Source organism: Petaurus breviceps, unplaced genomic scaffold (genome assembly GCF_028583685.1).
Source record: "Petaurus breviceps papuanus isolate PSGF00001 unplaced genomic scaffold, PetGlider_PUasm1.0 90925, whole genome shotgun sequence".
NCBI classification, from domain to species: domain Eukaryota; kingdom Metazoa; phylum Chordata; class Mammalia; order Diprotodontia; family Petauridae; genus Petaurus; species Petaurus breviceps.
The window spans coordinates 10,389,279-10,415,295 of NW_027187380.1; the positions used below are offsets into that span (position 1 = coordinate 10,389,279).

Consider the following 26,017-nt stretch of genomic DNA (forward strand, 5'->3'; position numbering starts at 1 on the left):
GAGAGAGAGAGAGAGAGAGAGAGAGAGAGAGAGAGAGAGAGAGAGAGAGAGAGAGGAGGTTGTAGACCTTTGAACCTGGAAGGATAGTGGAATCCTCAGCAGAAATAGGGAAGTCTGTTTTATAGATGAGCAAACTGAGGTTTAGAGAGGTCTGGTGATTTGCCCAGGGTCACAAAACTTGAAGGTGACTGACTTGCTGTTCTTGTACATGACACATCACCTCCAGCCTGCATGGCTTTCCATTGGCTGTCCCAAGCCTGGAATACTCTTCTTCCTCACTTCTGTCTCTTGGAAGTCTCTATTTTCCTTCAAGACTCAGCTCAAATGCCACCTGAGGCCTTCCTTAGTCTCACACTGTTAGTGATTTCCTCCCTCCCTCCAATTACTTTTAATTTATTCTGTATATGTCTGTATACATGTTACTGTCCCCAGTAGAATGTAAGCTTCTTGAGGACAGCTTTCTTTGGATACTTTGGATGCAGAGGATGCACCTATCACAGAGTCTGACCCAGAAAGTGTTTTGTAAACATCTGTTGAATTGAATCAAATTGTCAAATTAAGGATCGAGGACCCAAATAGAGAAAACCAATATTCTGAATGAAAGCTTTTGACCTCACAGTCAAAAACTGTGTCCCAATGTTCTGATGTTTTTTACATGTTTTTATTTTCTTCTAGAAGACTGGAACAAAATAAAAACATGGGTGCACATATGTGGGTGCGTGAGCACGTACACACACACACACACACATACACCCCAATACCTGAAAAAACTGCAGTTGCTTTTCTAAGCCCCAGAAGAATGGGTGTTTCAGCACGTGCTTGGCTGAGGGCCGTTTCTGAGGATCCATAGCTATCATTTTTTCTATTAGTTCATGAGCAACGATGTCTTCTACGAGAGAGAAAAAGAAATCCACAGATCACTCACTAGTTACGAGTCACCAACTTGACTCCAGTGCCCATGGGTGCCACCTGCTAAGGTAAAGATCTTAGTCCCAAGGAATCTCAAGGGTCAGAAAAAAGAAATTCAGCCATCAGACAAAGGGTTACACAGGTCCAAATATGGAACAATCTCCTACATTCTGAGCTATACTGTGGACCTCATAGAGTTCTCTTATCATTCTACTAAGCAGCACTTATCCCAGTGCCTGGAGCATAATAAGTGTTTAAAGACCTGCTGACTTGACAAACACCAAGAGTTGTTAGAGTCTACTCAAGTCAGGGTTTCTTAACCTGGAATTCATAAACTTGATTTTTAGTATTTTGATAACTATATTTTAATCTAATTATGCATTTACAAACATTCTTTTGAGAAGGAGACCATAAGTTTCACCAGACTTCACCAGACAAAGGGGTCCAAGAAACAAAAATGGTTAAGAATTCTTGACTTAGGCCAATGCACTCAAGGGCATGCTGGACAGATTCGTTGTTGTCCTTTGTTCTTGAAGAAGACCAAAATGACATCTCTATGTAGGGGTCAAGGTACAATGTGTCCAATAGTGGCTGATCAGACCAAATGAACTTGGAAGATTCTACCATAGGTCGGACATAAATAGTCCACGTGAACATTTGGAGTGGAGATAGCTCTAAATCTGTGTATCTCACAACGGATGGGTCAGACAGTAACTCTCAGGATAGTATTCTAGAAATTCTGAGCATTGTATGCACCCATGATTCCTTGGTGGGCAGAGAGGGCACCTGCACAGCTGAACATACCACATGCGGTGGCAGTTCTCATGACTTACCATGCTTCTCTGGATGCAAACAGTCAAGGCTGTAGGCACCAAGAAGGATGTTGGCTTGCCGCTGCAGGGACTTGCCAAATGGGTGGTTGCCATCAGATATCACATAGTAAAAGACACAACCCGCAGAGAAAATGTCTACTGTGTAAGTCTGTAAAAGGACATAGAGCTGATGAGTTCTTCAGGTTGCTTACCCTCTTTGCAGGATGAATTCACTCATTCACTTAACAAGCATTTTTAAAGCACCTTCTACATGTTAGACATTCTGTCACCTGCTATAGATACAAAGGCAAAAATAAAGTCTGCCTTCAGGGAGCTTACATTCTATTTTGGGTAAATTCCTACCCAACTCAAACAAGTGCCATTTCTTCCAGAAATGCCTCCCCAGGCCTCTTCATTTGCAAAACTGTCCTTTCTACAACAAAATGAGATAATGTACATAAAGTATTTTGAAACCTTAAAGCATTTTACACACACACACACACATATGTATATGTATATATGCACACACATATATTTGCTATAATCTCATGCAGCATTTGATTTTGTATTCTTTCTGATGCATTTTTATTATATAATATTGTGTTTTAGAGTTATATGTATATTCCTCTATTAGATTTTAAGTTCCATGAGGGCAGGAATGTCATCTCATCTTGTCTCTCTCCTGAATTAGGACTCTGCATACATTACATTAGACACTTAACAAATATGTATTGTTTGCATTGTTCCTCATCATTTAGGGGGAAAGGGAAGGGAATAAGAATTTCCATAGTACCTACTGTATGCTAGGCATGTACTAAGTGTTTTACAGATATTATCTCATTTGATCCTCTTAACTCTGGGCAGTACTTGCTATTATTATTCCCATTTTACAGAGGAGGAACCTGAGGCATTGAGTAGGTGACTTGCCCAGGGTCACACAGCTAGGAGGTGTCTGAGGCAGATTTGAACTCTAGTCTTCCTGACTGCATGTCTAGTGCTATTATTATCCCCATTCTACAGATTAGGAAACTAAGGTTGGGAGCCATTAAGTGACTTGCCCAGGGTCACACAGCTAGGAAGCATCTGAGGCCAGATTTGAAATCGGGAGGAGGCATCTTCCTGGCTCTATCTACTGTGCCACCTAGCTGCCCTGTTTGTTCTTTAGGGGATCACAAAGCCATAGAATGTCAGAGGGGTTAGAGATCATCTCGTGCAACCTCTTCATTTTAAAGATGAGGAGACCAGAGCCCTGAACAGGGAAGTGATTTGTTCAAGGTCACACAGCCTTGTTGGGATTTGAACTTGGACCTTCTGATGCCAAATCTAATGCTTTTCCATTAGTGACCCCAGGCTGGGCTTAATGGGTGATTGAGAAAAGAAGGAATCCTAATCCTTATTCCCCTCAGTGACAAATGAGTAATTGGACCCCTATTTTACTCTAATCAGTATTAATCAGTTTGATATGATTCCATAGGGGTAGTGATTATAAGTTCTGTATATTAGGCCCCAGCCCTGTGAGCTGCAGATTGTAAGTTCACTTGTTTAATCATAGGAAGCTGACTACAGTCCCTCCACCCTTGTTTCCTTTTGTTATGATAACCAAGTCAAATAAGGTAGAGGTGACTCAAAAACGTGGAAAATCCCCCAGCTGTTTTTGTTGCCCCTCCATCCCTCATCACCCTTCTGTTGCCCAACATGGGGAGATGGCCACGAGCACTTGGCCAACAAGTGGCCCTGCCTGCCAATCAGCCCACTGGTCCATGTGGATGCTTCAACATCTGTTTATCAGCCCAGCCCATGGGTCTGTTCTTTGGTTCAGTGGGACCTCCTGAAAGGTCAAGATAGGCCTATCAAGGTCTCCTCATCCCCTCCTTTGTCAACCAATGGGATTCTGTATTTTGTGCAGATCCTCCTGAAGGATCAAGACCAAGATCTATTGATCAATAAGACTCTGTATTTTACTGTGCCTCTTCTGTATCATCTGGATGTCAAGCACTATAAAACTAAGGCCTTGGAAGAAGGTGGCATCTCAGATCATGAGGAAGATATGAGGTCCATGTCATTAGAGGGGGCCATGGACCCTTTAATAGACTGGCTTGGAGCTCTGACTTAGTTTCTTTTATTGTAGGTTGGGCACTTTTGGACCCCATCCCTCCCCTCTTTTACCTTTCAGCAGCTATAACCATCATGAAAAACCCATGTGCACACTCACCAAATCTACTTCCTCAAATTCTAACACCTTCTTCCCCTTCAGTTATAAAGTACAGTGAAGCAATACGGATAGGGGGCAAGAAATCTAGAAGTTAAACTTCTCTCAAAAGTTTCCTGTTGTGGAAAAGTAGTAGACTTCTCCAAGTCTGTCACAGATTCCAGGTCAGAGGAAGATGAAAGATAGTGCCTTAATCTCTGTACCCAAGGCACGGGGCCAAGCACACATCCCTGGGATACTCCATTACACTTATGCATTAACCTATAATATTTACTCATATGCTGTAAAAAAAAACAGTACATATATGAAGAAATAATCAGCATACTGAGTTAGTTGCTCTCATGTTAACTCTAAGAACCAAACATTTTAATTATATTGATAATCAAGACATACATGATTTCCTTTGATACCTTAAAAGTATGCAGTGTTAGATCAAATGTGGTTCTTGTAAACTGTCTTATAATTGTATTAAAACATTTCTTAAATAAAGTATTAGGAATGTTATTTCTCAAAAAAAAAAACCGAACCAACCAACTCCCCCTTCAAAAAAAACACCCTAAAAAACTTAGTGTGTCACATTGAAACATACTTATTAACAGTTAATTTGTCAACTAGTTGTGACTCCAACTAAATATCTGCTTCCTACTTTTCCAGTTTCTCCACGAGAATGGCATGAGATGCTTTAGCAAAAAATTTTTTTCTTAAAGCAATCAGGATTAAGTAACTTGCTCAAGGTTACACGACCAGGTGTTTCTGGGTGGGTGCTAAGTGTCTGAGCCCGGATTCGATCCCCAGGTCATCCCGACACTGGAGCCGGTGCTCTTACTCGCTGTGCTACCTGGCCACCCCTTTGGCAAATGTTTTGTTAATATTTGGGTAAAGTAGTAGTAGTAATAGTAATTATTATTATTAATCAATCAATCAACATTTATTTAGTACCTACTAGATGCCAGGCACTATTCTAAGTACGAGATTATTATTTATAATAGAATAATTGTTATTAAAACAGCCAGCATTTTTGTAAAACTTTCAGCTTTGCAAAGTGCTTTACAAATATCCCATTCTATCCTCGCAACAATCCTGGGAAGTAAGTGGTATTATCATCCCCATTTTACAGATGAGGAAAATGAGGTAAACAGAGATTGACTTGCCCAGGGTCACAAAGCTAGTAAGTATCTGAGGTTGGATTTGAACTCAGGTCTTCCTGACTCCAGGTCCAGCATCTATCCATTGTACCACCTAACTGCAGAAAGAGAGCATGACTGGTCTGAAGTAGAGTGAAAAAAAATCTGTGTCATTTTCACTGAATGTTTTAAAGTCTCACTGGGCACTTGGAAGGCCCCAACTTCCTCAGGTAGTAGAATCTCAAGCTTCCTCCAAAGCCCAGCTCAAGTACCAGCTGGCAAGCTAGGCAGAAACCTGAGTTTCCAATATCTGGGAATTTTTGACCTTGTACTTGAGAAATCTCTACCCTGGAAGTGGGTGTAGTTTGTCTAATGTAGGTCTTGGGTATTCAGAGAAAGAAACTCTGCTACTCACCGGATTTTCCTTGCAATCTTCACTCAGCATCTCTGGGGCAATCCATCCCTCAGTGCCTGGTACTCCAGAGCGGCGGCTAAAACTGTGTCTACCTACTGCCAGCTTCTTGCAGAGGCCAAAGTCAGAGATCATAGCCTTGATCTTGCCATGTGCATTGGGCATGGAAAGGAGGATGTTGTGGGGTTTCAGATCTCTGTGAACTAATGCAAAATTCTAGGTTAGCCCAATATTTGTTAGTCACAACATCTGGTACCATCTCAGGGTAATATAGCATTGGATCCCCTTCAACAAGTTCTTTGACGAGTTATTTTAAAGTTGTTTGGAGGAGAATGTGGGGAGAGTTCACCTGGGTTGCTGCCAGTACTACTCCGCCATCTTGGTTCCCCCTACCACCACCACCAACAACTTTCAAACAGACTGTCAGACACTTCTAGGTGTCTTGTCTTTCATTGTATGACTCCTTTATAGGAAGTGATTCAGGCTTAGGGTAAACCACTTCAAAATGAAACTAGGTGTATAATTTCTTTCCTCCTTCTGTCCCTTCTGCTGGCACCTTAAATTCAACATGATGCCCAGAACGAAATATCACCTTCTAGAGGAGAAATTCACTATGTGGCAAAGAGGTCAAACTGGGTCAAATACCAGAGTAACTGAGAGTGGTCACCTTGACAACTGTGCAACAAGGAAAGGCCCCAACAACATGGCGCCGAGTGCAACCGCGAGAGAGTCTCACCAATGCTGAGAGAGTGAAGGTAAGCAAGTCCCGACGTTGTCTGCTGCAACAAGGTGATGGGTTCTAAGCCAAGGTGAGCAAAGTCCTTCTGTTCCACATACTGTAATAATAATGAGGAGGATGATTATTATAACAGCTGTTATTTTAATATTTTCTGTTTGTATGACATGTTATGGTTTTCTAATGCAAGTTTTGATCAAGCCCATTGGGATTCAAATAGAGCTACCTGACTATGCCTTTAAACCCAAATCACTCTGGCTCTCACTGATTGGCCAGCCCAAGCTTTACTTGCTCATTGTTTGGGTTTTGAAGGCTCAGAGTGAGTGTAAGCACCAACTGTTTCTGTGCTGGTCAGAAATTCTGAGGGTGTTCCCCTCCCAGATTGATTCTTTTATGAAAGTAAACTAGGCCATGTTTTGCCTCAATTCTTACCTAGCCTTTAACTACTAAATGGGTGTTGCCTCAGACAAACTGAGACCTGGGAAAGACCTTAGCTTAAAAAGGCCAAGGTCTCCCACTGCATCCCTGTCATCTTTACCTGTTCTTGTCACTGGACTCCAGTGACTCTGGAAGAGACAGTGAGGCTGATGACTTTGCACAGCTCTGTCTCACTTAAATCCAATTCACCTGCCAGTCAAGAAATTACCCTCCTGATGTCATTGGTCCTCTTCGAGAATGAAGGGCAAACAACAATCTCATGTACAATATCCCCTTTGATCCTCATGGCAACCAAACCTTGGGAGATCAGGTATTACATGTATAATAACCCCATATCATATATGAGGAAACTGAAACTAAGGATGGTTAAGGGACTTGTCCCAGGTCATTCAGGGAGATCTGTCCAAGCTAAATGACAGAGCTCAGAGTCCTCTAACTTGCTCACAACTCCTATTATACCATACTTCCTCTTACACACCAGGCTACCTCTGATAGAGACACCAAGATGGAGTCAGTACACAAGTCCCGAGCCATCCTTCTTCCTACTGACCTACTCAGGTGTCATTTCTTATTTTGTGTACATTTCAACAGCCCTCAGGACAGAAAAAATTGGGTGCCAAGCTTTTTTTAAAAACAGGCAATGGTTTCTATCCTGTTTCATAACCTGTGCCATCATTATATCATATGCCATGCCATGCTCCATTTATAAAACCAGGAAGAATGATCTCGCTCCAACCTTCTATGGGCAGTGAAAGAGGAACAAGAAAAACAGTTTCTGAGGAATGGTACAATCAAAACGAGAGTTAACTGACGCAACTCTGCGGTTACAAGCTTGCCTAAAGGAGGAGAGCTTTGGGAATGTGCCAGGTTTGTTTTTAAATCTTGCTACCAAAAAAATGTCCATAGTAACATTATTTATAATGGCCAAAAAAAAAAAAAGACTAATTGAATAAATTGAAGCACACTGATACTATAATACAGTTAAGACTGGCAAATATGAGGAATACAAAGAAATAAAAAATAAAATTTTTGTTAAATAATTGATGTTGTTGTTCATTTGTTTCAATTGTGTCTCACTCTACATGACCCCATTTGGAGTTTTCTTGGCAAGGATACTGGAGTGGTTTGCCATGTCCTCCTCCAGCTCATTTTACAGATGAGGAAACTAAGGCAGACAGGATGAGGTGACTTGTCCAGGATCACCCAGTTAGTGTCTGAGGCCAAATTTGAACTCAGGAAGATCCTGACTCCAGGCCTGGTGCTCTATCCACTGTGCCAGCCAGCTATTCCATTAAATAATAGAAAGTGAAAAAAATGCAGCACAAAGAGAATACTAACACTAAAGGAGGCCCATTTTTGTAAAGGTCCAGAGGGATAACTGATGATCTCTAAGTTACAATATTTGGGGGTTGTCTGTGGCTCTGAGTAGGTAAGTGACTAGCCCAGGGTCACAGAATCAGTATGTGTCAGAGGCAGGGGCTTCAACCTAGGTCTTCTTCTCAGTGATAATTGTATAAAAGGAAAAGTGGATGTGAGGGGAAGGAATATACAAACTAAAAAAATCTTTATGGGAACTTTGAGTGATTGAAAAGTTGTTAAGATATTGGGAGCAGAACCGATTTAAATAGACATCCTTGGGAAGAGAGTTTAATTAGATTGTATTACTGTTCAACTGGAAAGCTAAGTGGCGCCACAGCACACAGAGTGCCTGGAGGCCTAAAGTCAGGAAAACTCATCTTCCTGAGTGTAAATCAGGCCTCAGATGTTTACTAGCTGTGTGACTTTGGGCAAGTCACTTCATCCAGTTTGCCTAAGTTTCCTCATCTGTAAAATGAACTGGAGAAGGAAATGACAAGGTGCTCCAGCATCTTTGCCAAGAAAACCCCAAATGGGGTTACAAAGAGTCAGACACAATTGAAAAAGACTGGACAAATTGCTGTTCAACGTCACCAATAATAAACCAATAAAAATGACATTTTAAAAATGATGAAAGGGGTGGCTAGGTGGTGCAGTGAATAAAACACCGGCCCTGAAGTCAGGGGGACCTGAGTTCAAATCTGGCCTGAGACACTTGACACATTTACTAGCCAGGTGACTTTGGGCAAGTCACTTAACCCCAACTGCCCTCCAAAAAAGCAAAAAAAGGATGAAAAAGATGGGGATAGTCTTTTGTTTTTCCAATGTGGTAGGAAGGAGAAAAATAAATTTCTATTCATTGAATAAAAATATTTTAAGATGCAGAGGGGTGCTATGGATGTGGAATGTTGCATATACTTTCAGATGAGTACTGTTAGCTTTATTTGATTGTTTTATTTTGTTGATACAAGGGACCTTTCATAGAATTAATGGGGAATTAATCTGTGTTTGTAATGTAAAAACAACTTACAACAATACAATCTTTAAAAACAGTATCTGGGTGGGTAACAAAGCTGAAAACAAGTCCCCTCCCCCAGGAGACCCCAGCTACCTCTTGCAAAGTGGCTGCACACAGTTCAATAGCAATATATTGGAACTGGCGATCTCGCTCTGTGCAGAAATAGCGAATCACATTGGGGTGCTCATCTGATTCCCGAAGCAGCTGCACCTCACGGTCTGCAAAACTGAAGCATTCTGGGAGTATCCTCTTCACTGCCACAGCCCGGTTGTCAAACATCCCCCTGGAGAGAGGAAAAAAAGGTACAAGATTTGTCACTTGAAGAAGTGGGTGGGACAGCGATGTGGTGAAGTAGATAGAGTGCTGGGCCTGAGTTCAAATTTAACCTTAGTGTCTTTATTAGCTGTGTGACCCTAAGCAAGTCACTTCACCTTGTTTGCCTCAGTTTTCTCAACTGTGAAAGGAGCTGGGAAAGGAAATGGCAACCTACTCTAATATCTCTGCCAAGGAAATCTCAAAAGAGGTCACAAAGAGTGGGGCAAGACTGAAATAACTGAACAACAAACCTGCCAGGTGATATGCTAAGTACTGGAGATAAAAAAAAAGAGGGAGAGACAAAAGATAGTCCTTGCCATCAAGACACTCATAATCTAATGGGAAAGACAACAAGCAAACAAATATATGCAAACAAGCTATATACAGGATAAATAGGAAATAATTAATAGAGGGAAGGTACTAGAATTAAGATGTACTAGAAGGGGCAGCTAAGTGGAGCAGTGAATAGAGCACCGGCTCTGGAGTCAGGAGGGCCTGAGTTCAAATTCGGCCTCAGACACTTGACATTTACTAGCTGTGTGATCTTGGACAAGTCACTTAACCCCAATTGCCCTGCCTTCCCTCATCAAAACAAAAACAAAAGTCTGTTGCTAGTTCAGGCATGAAGTGGTAAGGACATATAACAGGGAAGTGAGTGTCAAAGGAGAAAAGGGGGAATATGGGAGAGATTTTACAAAGCTAAAAGCAACAAACTTTTGGACATCCTGAATTGTTTGAGATGTCCAATAGGAAGCTTGAGACATGAGACTGGATAAATAGATATATTTATATCTATATATAGTTCTATTTTATTAGATAATATTCATATTATATTATTATGTTATATATAACATATATATAATATATAATATATTAGATAATATTTATATCTATATATTGTTCTATCTATATCTATAGATAGAACGGAATCCATGGGAGTGGATGTGATTGCCAAATGAAAACAGGATAGAGGCCCTTTGCCCTTTACCCTAGACCACATCTGAAATATTATGTTCACTTCTGAGTTTCACAGTTTAAGGACAAGACAAGATAAGGTGGTAAGACAGAGAATGTCCAGAGGAAGGCAAGCAAGATAGTAAAAGGCTTCTGACTCCATATCATATGAAGACTGACTGAAGAGATGGGATGCTTGGTTTAGAGAATACTCAAGGTGGTGGTGGGGATACATGATAGCTGAATTTAAAAAACCTGAAGCACTTTCACCGAAAAGAAGGATTAGACTTAATTCTGCTTGGCACCAGAAGGCAAAACCAGACACAACAGATGGAAATTATAAAGAGGCTGTCCCCATCAACTGGGGAATGGCTGAACAAGTTGTGGAATATGAATGTAATGGAATACTACTGTGCTATAAGAAATCATGAACAGGCAGACTTCAGAAAAACCTGGAAAGATTTATATGAACTGATGTTAAGTGAAGTGAGCAGAACCAGGAGAACATTGTACACAGAAACAGCCACAATGTGAGATGACTGATTTTGATAGGCTTAGTTAGCCCTTTATAGCAATGCAAGAACCTAAAACAGTTCTAAAGAACTCGTGATGGAAAATGCCATCGACATCCAGAGAAAGAACTATGGGGTCTGAATGTAGAGTAAAGGAGACTATTTTCTTTTTGTTTGTTTGTTTGTTTTTTCTTTCTCATGATTTCTCCCATTAATTATGATTCTTCTATACAACATGACCAATGTGAAAATAGAAATGTTTAAGAGGAATGTGCATGTAGAGCCTATATCAGATTGCATGCAGTCTTGGGGAGGGAGGGAGGGACAGAGGAGGAGAAAATTTAAAACTTATGGAAGTGAATGTTGCAAACTAAAAATAAAGAAATTAACTTAAAAAAAAAAAGAAATTCTTAATTTCTGTGATTCTGTGACGCTTGCTACTCTGGAGGTATGGTTCTCTCCCCACATCACTTACCGGTATACGATCGTGCCTTCAGCTCCATGTCCCAAGACATCCTTTGGGCAAAAGGAAATTTTCCCAACCACCATGCTGGTCTCTTCATCTGAGCCAAAATGATGACAAGGAAATATTATTTTAAACAAACCTAGAGAAAATCCCTGAGCTAAAACAATATTTATTCTTTAAAGGTCAGGTCCTTCTCTTGGTACAGCGCCTGGCACAAACTCGCTTAGTAATTGACTTTTGACTTGTTGCCTTGAATTCCCCAAGGGGAACCACACCTTGAGCTATTAGCCAGTACAGAAAGTATTAAATGGGAAAAAGGAGACAAAGCAATTGGGTTTTCTTTCTTGAGAGTTAAAATCCTCTAAGTTCCTAACACTTGGCATTGTCTTAACTCAATGCAATTCAATAAACATTTATTAACTCTATGAAGTTAACCCTGTATAATAATAATAATAATAATCAATATCATTCAACATTGGATGAGATTGGTTCTCTCTGTCATACCAATTGACTAGTGATGTGACTTTGGATAAGTTAATTTTCTTCTACTGGTCTCAATTCTTTCAAATATAAAATGGGAGGATTGGACTAGATTGGAGGTTTTTGGACTAGAGGCCAGGAACCCCCAAGGGATCTTTGGATATATTTCAAGGGAGACAGTCTGCAAACTTGGATAAGAAAAATTATATCTTTAAATATAACTGGTTCACATTGTAATACTCTATATTTTATTTTATGCATTTAAAAACATTATTCTGAGAGGGGGTGCATAGGCCTGGGTGCAGCCAGCCTCCAGTTCATGACATAATAAAGGTTAAGGACCTAAATTCCTATGATTTATGCCTCTAGTACTTTTTCCATCAGAAGATTCCCACATCATACCCTGACATAACCAACTTCCAGTCTGCAATGACTTCTAGTCCTTGGAGAACAAGCTAACAGAAGATGGTACTGGCGCTGAGATGATCCCAAGAAGACTCATGGAAAGAAAGTGGAAGTAGTAGAGGAATGAGTTGCCAATTTACAAAAGTAAGGCTGTCCTGAACTTGGGGAATTCCATTTTATAGTTCCATAAGCACCCACAGGCAAGAATAAGGTCATTCTGTTACTTTTTTCCCTCCATCTGGTCTTGATCACAAAAGACCTAACTTAGACAAAGAAATAGGGTTTTACCGTTGTCATCTTGCTCAGTGGCGATGCTGCTGCTGACCTTGGACGCAGAGTTGCTGGAATGCTGAGAGTGGTTGGAGCCCTTGGGGGACATGTTGGGACTGCTGGGGGCTGAGCTCTCTGAGTGCAAACCAGCAGAGGCATCCAGGAAATCTGGGTCCTGAGTCAGGTCACCAAGAGTTTGGAAAGGAAGCTGCTGTTGTTGTAGTAGCTGGATCCTCTCTTCCAGCTGCCTCTGAAATTGCTGGTGTTGGAGCTGCTGTTGCTGGTGCATGCTCTGGGGAGAAACACATGCATTCCCCAAGGCTCAGTAGGACAGAGTTGCCTTCTTATTTCCCCCCCACTAGAGAAATTAAGAAGGGCCACTATGTGGAACAAGGAATAGATACTCTTTGTGGCTACAGAAGACACATTTAAGACTCATGGGTAGGTGTTAAATGGAGGCATATTCAATATAAAGGCATACTCAATATAAAAAAAGGGGGGGGGTGCAGCATGGTGACTGGCTAAAGAACCAACCCTGAAACCAAAACTTGGTTTTAAGCCCTACTTCTGATACATATTGACTGAGGGATCCTGGGTAAGCCACTTAACCCCTCAGTGCTCTAGAAGACTCTTTATTCTTTAAGACCCTCAGTATTTGAGAAGGGACCAGCCTGTATTGGTACAGGAATTTTCCCTACCTGGGAGTTCCCTGGGACAGGAAAATTACAGGTCTAATTTCTATCCCTACCCTACAAAGAAAAAACAAACAATTTGAGAAGCCTCAAAATAAAACAGGTTAGCCCAGGGAGAAATGGACAACATGTCCCTGGAGGTAATATTTTATAAGGATCAACTGTGAATGACAGCTCTTCTCAGTAATACAATGATCCAAGACAATACTGAAGGACTTATGATGAAAAATGCTATTCATCTGCAGAGAAAGAACAAATGGAATCTGTATATGGACCATAGCATATTTTTTTTTACTTTGGTTTTATTTTGGGGGGGGGTATTTTTTGTTTTTTGGTCTGTTTTCTTTTATAACATGACTAATATGGAAATACGTTTTGCATGACTACACTGGTAATAACTTATATCAAATTGCTTGCCTTCTCAATAAAGGGAAAAGGGATGGAAGGAGAGAATTTAGAACTCAAAATTTTTTTTAAAACCAAGTGTTAAAAATTTTTACATGTAATTGGTCAAAAAATAAAATGATAAATAATATAGAAAATAAATAAAGTGAGAGAGATCACTAAGCTGGATGGAAAGGTACCTTTTAACTCTAAGACTGATTCACTCTCATTCATTCATCCATGAAGCAACCAACAGTCATTGCTCTGATGCTAAGGGGCAAATCGACCTCCAATTAGAAAAGCAAAGCGAGCAGAGAGAGAGGAGCCTAAAGAGACAAGTCTTACCATTGGGTAGGTGATAACAAAGGCGACCCATCCGATCAGAAGGAAGGTACACAGGATGATCGTAGCCATGTCCTTCAACATGGAGTCCACCGATGCCTCTGTTTTTACTGGGGTTCGAGTGAATTCAATATCTTGATGAACGGTAGGTGTTGGTTCCTCTGTGTCCCGGTCAACTATTTTGATAACCTTCTATAGGAGAGAGGGTCTACTTCACTGCAAAAAACCCTTTCCCAGCGCCAAAACTTTGAGAGCTAATGACGAGACACTTTGTTTCTGGAATTCCCTCTGACAACTTATGGGCCTCCAAAACTTGGCTACTTACTATCTGCATAGGTTGTGGAAACTTGAAACTTCCACAGCATAAAATAAATGAATCCACTCCATGCTCTGGAATCCTAAAGCATTAGGGGCTTTTACATCTCTTGAAGGAAAACTTAACCCCATTCCTTTATTTTTAAATTATAAGAATTAGATTTTCTAGCCATTGATTGGCTCCAGTACTAGACTCCGGTGTTAGCCACAACAATGCTCACCTTCTCCAGTCTCTGCCTGTAGCAGAGTGCCAGCTTCTAAGATTAGTCAGCACTATTTGCAGATAAGAATGGGCAAGACAGACACCTTGAAAACACAAGTCTCCTGGATGGAAGCTAAATTAGCTTGGGTTCAATTCTCACTACCAATGCTTACTAGCTATGTGACCCAAAGTAATAACAGGGCCTCAGTGTCTTCATATGTAAAATGGGGATAATCATACCCATAGCACTTACCTCCAATATAGTGAGGACTAGATGGGATAATCTGTATAAAGTGCTTTCCAAATCTTAAAGTGCCATCTAAATGCCAGCTATTTATTAACGTTTTTTCTAAGCTGCTATTCTTTCCCAGTGACAAGGAAGAATAATACCAGCTTTTTCACTCTTGATTACTACAGTGGCCCCAGTCTGCTTTTCAATGCATGGGGTTTACAACTGCCAGGATAAAGTTTCCTAAATCCTATTTTTACCATGTCACTCCCCGCTTCAAAAACCTTCCATAGCTCCCTATTTCCTCCCACATCAAATATAGTTTTGGCAGTGGATAACTCTCCACTTATCTAGCTTTATTTCCTGCTTTTCCACAACAAGCATTTAGCTAGGTCAGTTTTAGCCAGGCCTGTCTTTCCACTGTCTTAGGAACATGACCACCTCATTCCCACCTGCTTTTATCAAATGTCGCATCCCCTACTTTGGATGCCTCCTCTGTCTTGTCTATATAGTTATATACAAGGCATCATTCAAGTCTAATCTCTTCCAGGAAGCCTTCCCTGAATGTCCCAATCTTTACCAATCACCCTCTCCTCTGATCTCCTGCAGCGCTTAAAGTCTACATCACGCAAAACTAACCCTGGATCTGATACCACCTTAGGTTCTTTGGTATGTTTTCATGGGCCTTGCAAATCTTGTCTCCCTTCCCAAACAGCCTGGGAGCTCCAGGCTGCACCTAAAACAGTGTTACATGCATAACAAATATGCAGAAAACATGTGCTGACATAGTCTTTCATTCACCAACCTCCTCAAAACTCTTCTCTGAATCGGCATGGATCACGTTTTCACGATGTCTGGGCAGTTTGTTGGGGAATTTCTCCAAGACTGTGGTAGAAGCGGATAGGGGGATCTCATGATGTCCTGAGGGAGAAAACAAGAGTATTTTATAGGCAAATAATGTCTTACTATTATTATAGTTTTACTATATTATTATAGTTTTTACTTTTCCGGCCCCCAGGGGTCCTTGAACCATACTTTGAGAACCTCTGGTCTAAGAAGTAGAGAATATAGTAGAAGATCCTGCTGTGTTTGTTCATAACAAGCAAACAAACAAATGAATGAAGGAACAAATAAACAAATTAATGAACAAATAAATAAAGCATCTGACTTAGTAGTTTAATTAAAGACTCTCTCAACAAAACGTCTCCCTTCCATATTTTTTTTTTAAAGCAATTGGGGTTAAGTAACCTGCCCAAGGTTACACGGCCAGTTTTTTTGTGTGGTTGTTAAGTATCTAAGGCCAGAACCGATCCTGGGTCCTCCCGACTCTGGGAGGCCGGCACTCCTACTCACTGCGCCACCTAGCCATCCCTCCCTTCCATATTTTAAGGTGATATAAATTATTTGCCAGCTGTAATATCAAAGATGGTGCCGTTAGGTAGCTCAGTGGGTAGAGTGCTGAGCTTGGAGTCAGGACAACTCATCTCCCTGAGTTCAAATCCAGCCTCAGACACTGCCTAGCTGAGTGACCCTGGGCAAGTCACTGAACCCTGTCTGCCTCAGTTCCTTATCTGTAAAATGAGCTGGAGAATGAATTGGCAAACCACTCCAGTATCTTTGCCAAGAGAACGCCACATGAGGTCACAAAAAGAAGGACATGACTGAAAAATGACTGAACAACAATGACAAAGATAACTTTGTTCAGCAATTCTGTAAGTATAAGTATCAAAAGAGGCCCAAATAATAGCTCTTCTCTCTCCTGGGTTAGAAGACTCTTTATTCCAATCACCTCCAACTCATCCTCCCCACCCTCCACTAAATGGCAGTTGGAGAAGAAACTACAATTTCAGACTGTGTGTTAGACCTGAAAGTGAGTGAAAGAGCTTCCTTTGAGTTGGCTAGAGCTCTGCTTCTGATTAATCCTTTAATTAGTGGTATGTTTGTAAAAGGACACTAGAACCCCTGGTAAACGGCTTTAAGTCACCGGTGGGTAGGCATTATTCTCTCCCTAAAATAGGAGTTAGACAATAAAGGTTAAGCCTAGGAGGTGCCATAGTGCATAGAGTGCAAGGTCTGGAGTCAGAAAGACTCCTTTTCATGAGTTCAAATCCAGCCTCAAACACTTACTAGCTGTGTGACCCTGGGCAAGTCACTTAACCCTGTTTGCCTCAGTTTTCTCATCTGTAAAATGAGCTGGAGAAGGAAATGGCAAACTACTCCAGTATATTTGCCAAGAAAACCCCAAATGGAGGTCATGAAGAGGACATGACTGAACAACAAAATTCTAAAAAGGGGGTCATAGGCTTCACCAAACTGCCAAAGAGATCCATGGACACAAAAATGGTTAAGAAGACCCGCCTTACAAATGGGGTATAGAAATCCATCTAACCCTACAAGAAAGTAGTGGGGAAGGGGCTAAAAGGGGTTGGGGGGATATAAGAAAGGGCAGACTGGGGGAAGGGATAATCAGTATGTTTGCCATCTTGGGGTGGGGGGTAGGGGAGAGATGGGGTGAAAATTTGGAACTCAAAATCTTGTGGAAATGAATGTTGAAAACCAAAAATAAATAAATTCTAAAAAAAAGAAAGAAAGAAAAAGGAAAAAAAAGACCTGCCTTAAATGCTTTTTGACTGATCCTCTAATTTTCTGAATGTCCAGGAACCACCCTACAGAGGGTCTGTAAGTCTGCTTTTGTCCACCAGAGGTCAGTATGGGACTACCTAAACTAAAACAGTAAAGTCCAAATTTGAAGGAAGGGGACGGTTGGATGACCCCAAATCAGAAAATGGGAGAATGGGTTTCATCTCATCCTCCCTTCCACAGTCAGTCAAGAGGCTTCTCTCACACATAACCACGTACATACATGCATATACACATACATACATATAATCACTTGTGACTACCCAATACTTCCCACTCACCACTCTTGTAAGCTCCCAACCTCAGGGCAGTTAGAACCTAAATATCAGCTGCACCAGGTCCCCTTCCTTTCCCAGAATGACCAGCCCCACCCCCCTCACTCTGTGATGGGCACCCCCCACCCCAGGCAGGTAAGGGCAATGACCAATGAGTAAAAGTCCTCTCCTCCCTTTCCATTTTGGGTTGAGTCACACAGGATGAACAGGCAAGGATGTATAATAGTCTGTATGGCAGATCTCATTTCATGATTTCTCCTCCCCAAACCCACCCCCCTTTCAAACATCTCCATTTCTGCTGAGGGCACCACCACCCTTCCAGATAAGAATCCTGGTGTCTTCCTTGTTTCCTCATTTTCACTCTCCCCACATATCCAAATAGTTGATAAATCTTCCACTTCCTAACACCCCTCTCATATCTAGCCCCTTCTGTCTACTCACTGAGCTACAACCCTGGTTGCCTGGGCTATTGCTCTGTCTGCTCCCATCTGCCTCCTGGCTGCCCTAACTCCTTCAAGACCCAGCTTAAATCCCACCTTTGACAGGAGGATTTTCCCCATCTCTGCCCCCTTCCCCAGTGCCTTTCCTCCACTGTATATCTTGTATGTACAGTTATTTACATGTTGCCTCTCCCATTATAACAGATGTTCCATAAGGTAAAAGGCCATGGTTTTGCCTTTCTTTCTACCCCCGTTGTTGTTAAATCATGTCTGACTCTTTGTGACCCTGTGAACCATACTGTGCATGGGGTTTTCTTGCCAAAGATACTGGAGTGGTTTGTCATTTCTTTCTTCAGTGGATTAAGGCAAACAGGGTTGTGACTTATCCAGGGTCACACAGTACCTGAGGGCAGATTTGAACTCAGTCTTCCTGACTCCAGGCCCAGTGCTCTATTTCACTGAGACACCTAGTGGCCTTCTAAGGCAAACAGAGGTTAAATGACTTGCCCTGGCTCACAAAGCTAGTGTCTGAGGCCACATTTGAACTCAGGTCTTTCTGACTCCAAATCTGGTACTCTATCCACTGATCCATCTAGCTGCCTCTAGTACCTCACACATAGTAAGTTCTGAACAGTAAATGCTTGTTGACATTCCATTTATCCCTCCTGCCTCAAGTCCCTTCCAATTCCAATCCATCCTCTATATACCTACCAAATTCTTCTTAAGGTAGATTTGACCATGTCACATAGTTTCTCCTCCCTATTCCCCTGAAATAAAATTCAGAGGCTCCCTGACACCTTTGGCATCAAATAGATCCTTCTCTGTTTAACATTTAAAGCTCTATGCCACCTGACACCAGCTTACTTTCCCAGTCTTACTATACAGGATGTCCCAAAAGTCTTAGTGCAGCCTTTTAACTTAGTAAAGCTTAAACTGCTCTAAGACTTTTGAGACACCCTGTATTTTATTCCCTTTTCCAGTATGCTCTATGATAAACCAAGCTGGTCTTCTACTGATCCACAAACTCATATAAAAACACAACTAAATATCCAAACATGGCCAAGGATTTAATATATGACAACATCCAGATAGCAATGGATTTACATTGAAAACTTTCTAAGCTGAAATGTGACATGATGTATTTTTGCTCTTTTGTTTTTTGCACAGTGTATAGTGAATAGCTAGCCACATGCAAAATGCTGCATCTTGGTGAAAAGCTGCTGTGTTCAATGGCCTTTATGATCAATTGTTTGGTATATTTTATTTTTATATTGTGACCAATTGTTTGACTATTATTTTTGATAACTTTCAATAAAAAATTACCTTAAAAATACATTTACTTGCTTGGTCAGCTACGCTAATCAAATTAACTGAATAATTAGTTACTAAAAACAATTATAATTTATAATTCTGTTCAATCCTTTAATACATACACATTTTCCACTATAAAAGAATAAGTACATTCAAGAACAAAAAAGATTTTTTTTGTGCTGTTGATAAATGCAATTTTAAATAATTAAAAATCTTGTTTCTAGACTGTAGTAAAACATTCTTATTTTAATATACACTTTATAATGTACATATATATAATGTACTTTATAATGTACATTAATATAACAATATTTGTAAATGTGTGTCTAGAGATAGATAAAGATGATAGAAAATAGATGTGGAAAGTGAGATTATAGATGACAGACAATAGAAAGAAAGAAAGAAGGTAGAGATGGAGAGATTTGGATAGCTTAGATATAGGTGACAAATAGAATGGAAAAAAGTAAGTTGGATAGCTAGATGGATGGATGGGTATAAATGATAGATGATAGAAAGATATATAGATAGAGATGAAGAGAGATGACAGACAGTAGAAAGATACAGAGATTGATAGACTGAAAGACAGGCAAACAGAGATACAGAGGTGATAGACAATAGATAAAAAGATAAATTTTAAAAAGAATGTTGGATAGATAGATGATTAGATGGGTATGGATGATAGACGAATAGAAAGATATAGATAGATTAGATAGATAGATAGATAGATAGATAGATAGATAGATAGATAGATAGATAGATAAAATTAGATAAGATGAACAATAGACAGGGGCAGCTAAGGTGGCGCAGTGAATAGAGCACTGGCCCTGGAGTTAGGAGGACCTGAGTTCAAATCCGACCTCAGACACTTGACACACTTACTAGCTATGTGACCTTGCGCAAGTCACTTAACCCCAACTGCCTTGCCTTACCCTATCCTCCCCCCAAAAAAAGATAGATAGATGATATCTAGATATAGATGAGAGACAACAGATTAAAAGACAATGAAGAAAAAACCAAGAAAGTTAGATAGATAGGCAATAAGATAGAAAGATAGATATAGCTAAGTAGATGTTTATAGATGACAGACAGACAGATCGATTGAAAGATAGATTGATAGCTATAGATAATAGGCTGATAGACAGACACACAGACAAGAAGATGGGAAAGTATTCCAATGTTTTTGACTGATGAAATGTACAATCTTAACAAGTTTGGAGACCACCAAACTAAGGTATTGCCTCTTTCCTACCTATGAGAAGCCAATAATTGGTCCAGTAGTTGAGTTTATTCTTTCCTTTGATTCCAAAATCAATGTTCAGGTCTATGCTGGGGGTGATCACACATTCTTCATTACTTTTGATTGTGACACCATCTGTTTGGGGGCCTTCCAGTTGGGGAAAGGCGCTGCCTCGAGGCTATGAAGAAAGCAGAGGAACAGAAGCAAGGTTTAGGGAACAGTTGTGCAGAACCCATGAAGAACCCACAAGGTATGAGAGTGAACTGTTGAACTACAACCCCTTTAAGCCCTGAGGGAACTGAAAAGGCATACAGTGGAGGGTGAAGGATCCTGGATTTGGAACCAGAAGAGTCTTGGGGTTCTGGGTTTGAATCTTAGCTCTGACACTAGCTTTGTGACCCTGGGCAAATCACTTGCCTCTCTGAGCCTTGGTTCCACTACCTACCTTCAAAGGACTGCTGAGAGTCAAATGCTATTATCACCTCTTTCCACATCTGATATATCTGGCATGTATAGAGTACAGAGGGTCACAGACTTGGAATTTGAGTAGACCTTAGAGGACATCTAGTCCAAACCCTTCATTTTACAAAGGAGGAAACTGAGACCTTAGGAACATAAGTGACTTCTCCAAGGTCACAAAGGCAATACGCATCAGACATGAAATTCAAACCCGGATCTTCTGACTCTACAGCCAGTGGTCTTTCTCATCATGGTTTGTAAACAGACCTCCTTTTTGTCCCTAGCAGGAAATGTCTATAGGTGTGACTGTACCCATTTTATAGCCGGGGAACTAAGTCCCAGAGACGTAAGTGATTTGGGGCTTTTGGTTACACAGAGAATAAAAAATGTCAGAGGAGGGATTTTCCTGACTTCAGGCCCAGGGCTCTTTTCACTGCCTCATACAGCTTCTTACATACGGCACACTGCATACTGGTGGCTGTTGCTGTGTTTTAGTCACATCCAGCTCTCTGTGACCCTCTTTGGGGTTTTCTTAGCAAAGATTCTGGAGCGGTTTGCCATTTCTTTCCTAGGCTCATTTCACAGATGAAGAAACTGAGGCAAACAGGGTTAAATCACTTGCCAAGGGTTACACAGACAGTAAGTGTCTGAGGCAAGATTTGAACTCATGCAGGTGAGTCTTCCTGATTGCAGGCCCTGCTCTCTGAGCACTATGGTAACAGCCCTAGCACACTACACAGACACATGTGAAAGCTAGTGCTCTGTCTATTGCATTGACACAACTTGAACACTAAGGTCAAGAACTCCAGGACTCCGAATGAAAAAAAACCAAACTCTTCCTTCAGTAGGCTGGCCTGTTTGCACCAGAACAAGCCTATCAAATGAGTTCATATTTATAAAGCACTTAGCACAGTGCCTAGGATACAGTAGGTCCTTAATAAATGCTTGCTCCTCCCCTTCCCACCATACATAGACAAGCAGGCCAGCCTGGAGACCAAATCTCTTGAAGAAAAGCTCCAGAGGCAGTGTCATAAATGCTGGCAGTTAGGAGGCACAGTGAATAGAGTGCTAGGCTTACAGTCAGGAAGACCTGAGTTCAAATCTTGCCTCAAAAACATACTAGCTGCATGACCCTCATCAAGTCACTTAACTTGTCCTGGCTTCAGTTTTCATATCTACAAAATGAGAGTGGGTGTGGGGTTTGTCTTTGAAGCCCTTCTGGCTCTAAATCTATAATCCTTTACCTGCAGAAATAGTAGTAATGGCAGACTTTATGCAGTGCTTTAAAGTATTTTGCATATGTCATCTCATTTGTTTCAGGTTTGTATCCCTATGTAAAACACACTGGACTTTTCCAATTTTCCACGTCTTGCCAAGTGAAAGTAGTAACTCTTAAGGGCAGCTAGGTGGTACAGTGGATGGAGCACCAGCCCTGGAATCAGGAGCACCAGAGTTCAAATTTGACCTCAGATACTTTCTAGCTGTGTGACCTAGGGCAAGTCACTTAACCCCTGATTGCCTCCAAAAAAAAAAAGTAGTAACTTTTATAACAAGCTGACATCATGAACTAAATGCACTAAACTCTAGCGGAGTTAGGGATCTGGTGCTCTAGTTAACTGAAATTTGCCAGACATTGGTTATTACAGAAATATGAAGATTATTAATCTTCAAAGAATTACAGTCCAATCAAACAGGAAACACTAAACCTACCCTGGTCACATTTAATCTTTCATGAGTTGCACCACTGGCCTAGTGGGATGATACCCAACTTTTGTCCTTAATGCTCTTGCCTTACTCTGGGTTATTGGGTGAATCGCTATCTTTCTGGGGCTCAGATTTTCATCTGAAAGAAAAAAAAAGACAGGAGATATTCTAAAGAGGACTCATGATTCCTGTTGGGGTTGGGTCGGATAATCTCTGAGATTAATGGATCTCTTGCCAATTTTCCTTCAAGCTTGGACACTATTCTCTTCTATTTAAAAGGTATGTCAGTATCCTATGCTGGTCCAGGGTGCTGTTGTTATAAAATTATACACCTCATGCAATACTAATGATAAAGTGTAGGAAACTGGGCTGAACATATGACATACCCTGAATTCAAATCTTGCCTAAGATATTTACTGACTGCGAAACCATGGACAAGTCACTTAACCCTGTTTACCTCAGTTTTCTCATCTGTGAAATGAGCACTCCAGTATCTTTGCCATGAAAACCCCAAATGGGGTCACAGAGAGATGGATGTGATTAAAACAACTCAACAAAAATAACAAACCTTCCCAGGTTGTTTTGAGAATCAGATGAGACCATTGTAAAGCACTTGGTACAATGTCTAGCACACTGTACGCACTCTGTAAATGTGGGCTTATTATTATGATGCCTTTGAGTAGCTGCCATACTTGGAACCTTGGTGAGATGGGGAGACCCAGTCTCAAAAAAAAAGAAAGTCAGAATTGAATTAGATTCTGGACTCACCACAATAGCAACTCCTTCATGGACCATTGATGGGGAGGCATACAGGCTGGTGGAATATCTCCCAACATAGAGGGTGGGCCTAAAAGAAAAAAAGGGACAGAAGATCAAAGGCAGAAATATTAGGCATCTCTAAATCACAGGTGGCAAGCACGTGGCCTCCAGGCTGTGTGATACCCAGCACTCTTGAATGTGGTCTGACTGATTAAAATGTAGTTTCCCTCTGATTTTAATGTGTTAATGCACCAATAAAAAGGCAGCCACAATGGCTAGAGTGTCAGGTCTTTAGTCAGGAAAACCCACTTTCCTGAGTTCAATGGACTCAGACACTTAATAGCTTCATGACCTTGGCCAAGTTTGATAACCTTGTTTGCCTCAGTTTCCTCATTTATAAAATGAGCTGGAGAAGGAAATGGCAAACCACTCCAGTATCTTTGCTGAGAAAACCCCAAAAGAGGTCACAAAGAGTCAGACACGACTGAAAAATGACTAAAACAACACTAATAAAAAAAGAAATATAAAAACATGTGGTTTTGTAAGTCAATATGTAACCCTCAGGGATCCTTATGTATGTTTCGCCTGTTTCTATTTGAGTTTGATACCACCACTCTAAATGATTCATTTACCAGGTAAACACCATGAAGGGGTTTATTTGTTGGAAGACAAGGAATGTTAATGGAAGAAATATAATTTCCTCCAAACATAAACACAATCAGTTTAACATTCATTCCATTTTCTTTTTTTTTTTGAGGCAGTCAAGGTTAAATGACTTGCCCAGGGTCACACAGCTAATACATGTCTGAGGCCAGATTTGAACTCAGGTCCTTCTGACTCCAAGGCTGATATTCTAACTGCCCAACATTCCACTTTCAACAAGCATTCATTAAATGGACATTGCCTGACAGAATAGGCAATAAATAAATGTTTATTTAACTGAATTGATGGTGTGCCAGGCACTAGAGATAAAATAAAGAGAAGAATCGGAGTCAAGATGGCGGAGAAGAAACAGGACCTCCATGCGGTTCCAGCTCCTACCACCTCCAATTCATGTAAAAGGGGACTCTGAACAAACTTTGGAGCTATAGAACCCACAAAATGACACAGAGAAGCTAACCTCCCGCTGAGGACAGCCCGGCAGGCTGGCAGCGCAGGAAGCTGCCAGCAGAGCGCTCCCAGCGCAGTGCTCTGGGAGCCGACTCCAGCCCCACAGGAGCCAAAGGTTTTAGCCCCAGGGTGGCCTGACCAATCACTGGCTGGAGGGACTCCAGATCACCAGCAGCTGTGGTGGTCCAGAATTATCAACACATAGATGCTCAGGACAAAGTGAGAGGTCAGTGCAGTGTGGACTTTGGGACTCAGTAGTTGGGAGTGCATCGGCTTTTGCCCCCAGGGCGAGAAGCCACTAAGGGTCGCCATGTGGCAGCTTCAGCTCCTGGCCTGCAAGAGGGTGGGGGGACAAAGTGACGACTCTGAGGGGTAATTGCTCTTGCTTTAACCCGCTTGGATCTGGATTGCAATCTAGGGTGGAGGTCCTAGGGTATGTGACCAGCTTGCCAGAGCGTGTGGAGGCTTCAGAGAGGGCACCCAATAATACCTTTGGCAGCTGAGAAAACCCTAGCGTTTGGAATGAAGCTCCGCTGTCTGGTGGCGGAGTCCTACTGTGGCAAAAAGCCCAAAAGTCAAGTAATATTGTGTGGCAAAATTAGAAGGCAAAGGAAGCAAACCAAGCAAAGCAATCCAACATTAGACTCCAATTTTGGGAACAAAAAGGATCAAAGCATGGAACAGGAGGAAGACAGTGAAGTCAGAACTCCTGTACCAAAAGCTTCCAAGGAAAATACGAGCTGGTTATAGGCCATAAAGGACCTTAAGAAGCAGATTAAGAGAAGTGGAGGAAAAATTGGGAAGAGAAATGAGAACCATGCAAGAAAATTATGAAATGAGAGTCAACAGCCTCACTGAGGAAAATAACACCTTGAAAAATAGACTAATTCAAATGGCAAAAGAGGCTCAAAAAGGTAATGAGGAGAAGAATGTCTTAAAAAGCTGAATTTGCCAGATGGAAAAAAAAATTTCAAAAGCTTACTGAGGAGAACCATTGCTTCAAAATTAGATTGGAGCAAATGGAAGCTAATGACTTTATGAGAAATCAAGATGCTGTTGAACAGATCCAAACAAATGAAAGAATAGAAGGCAATGTGAAATATCTCATGGGAAAAACCACTGACCTGGAAAATAGATCCAGGAGAGATAATTTAAAAATTATTGGAATACCTGAAAGCCAAGATCAAAGAAAGAACCTAGAAATCATCCTCTAAGAAATTCTCAAGGAAAACTGCCCTGATATTTTAGAACCAGAGGGCAAAATGGAGGTTGAAAGAATCCACCGATCACCCCCTGAAAAAGATCCCCAAAAGAAAACTCCTAGGAAAATTATAGCCAGGTTCTGAAATTCATTCAGTGGAAAAGAGGACTTTCAAGCATTCTTTTTTTTATTTTATGACTATTTTTTTAGTTACCTTTTTTTTAAATGCTTTATTAATTTCTGATTTATATCATTCATTTCTGCTAGATTATGAGTTACAAATTTTCTCCCCATTTTTCCC

The 26,017-nt window shown here is 41.0% G+C and overlaps 1 protein-coding gene across 4 annotated transcripts in view; it reads right to left on the reverse strand.

Annotated features, from left to right (window-relative positions):
- ERN1 (endoplasmic reticulum to nucleus signaling 1) overlaps window positions 1–26,017 on the reverse strand; it is a 138,043-nt gene that overhangs the window by 9,413 nt on the left and 102,613 nt on the right. For all 4 annotated transcript variants that reach the window (XM_069076285.1, XM_069076287.1, XM_069076288.1 and 1 more), the window contains 11 exons: window positions 23,415–23,493; window positions 20,496–20,661; window positions 15,386–15,501; window positions 13,838–14,026; window positions 12,435–12,708; window positions 11,271–11,358; window positions 9,108–9,297; window positions 6,203–6,302; window positions 5,470–5,669; window positions 1,743–1,890; window positions 762–889 (listed from right to left, as the gene is read on the reverse strand). In XM_069076285.1, coding sequence (XP_068932386.1) covers window positions 762–889; window positions 1,743–1,890; window positions 5,470–5,669; window positions 6,203–6,302; window positions 9,108–9,297; window positions 11,271–11,358; window positions 12,435–12,708; window positions 13,838–14,026; window positions 15,386–15,501; window positions 20,496–20,661; window positions 23,415–23,493 — 1,678 coding nt within the window. The remainder of the gene's footprint in view (window positions 1–761; window positions 890–1,742; window positions 1,891–5,469; window positions 5,670–6,202; window positions 6,303–9,107; window positions 9,298–11,270; window positions 11,359–12,434; window positions 12,709–13,837; window positions 14,027–15,385; window positions 15,502–20,495; window positions 20,662–23,414; window positions 23,494–26,017) is intronic.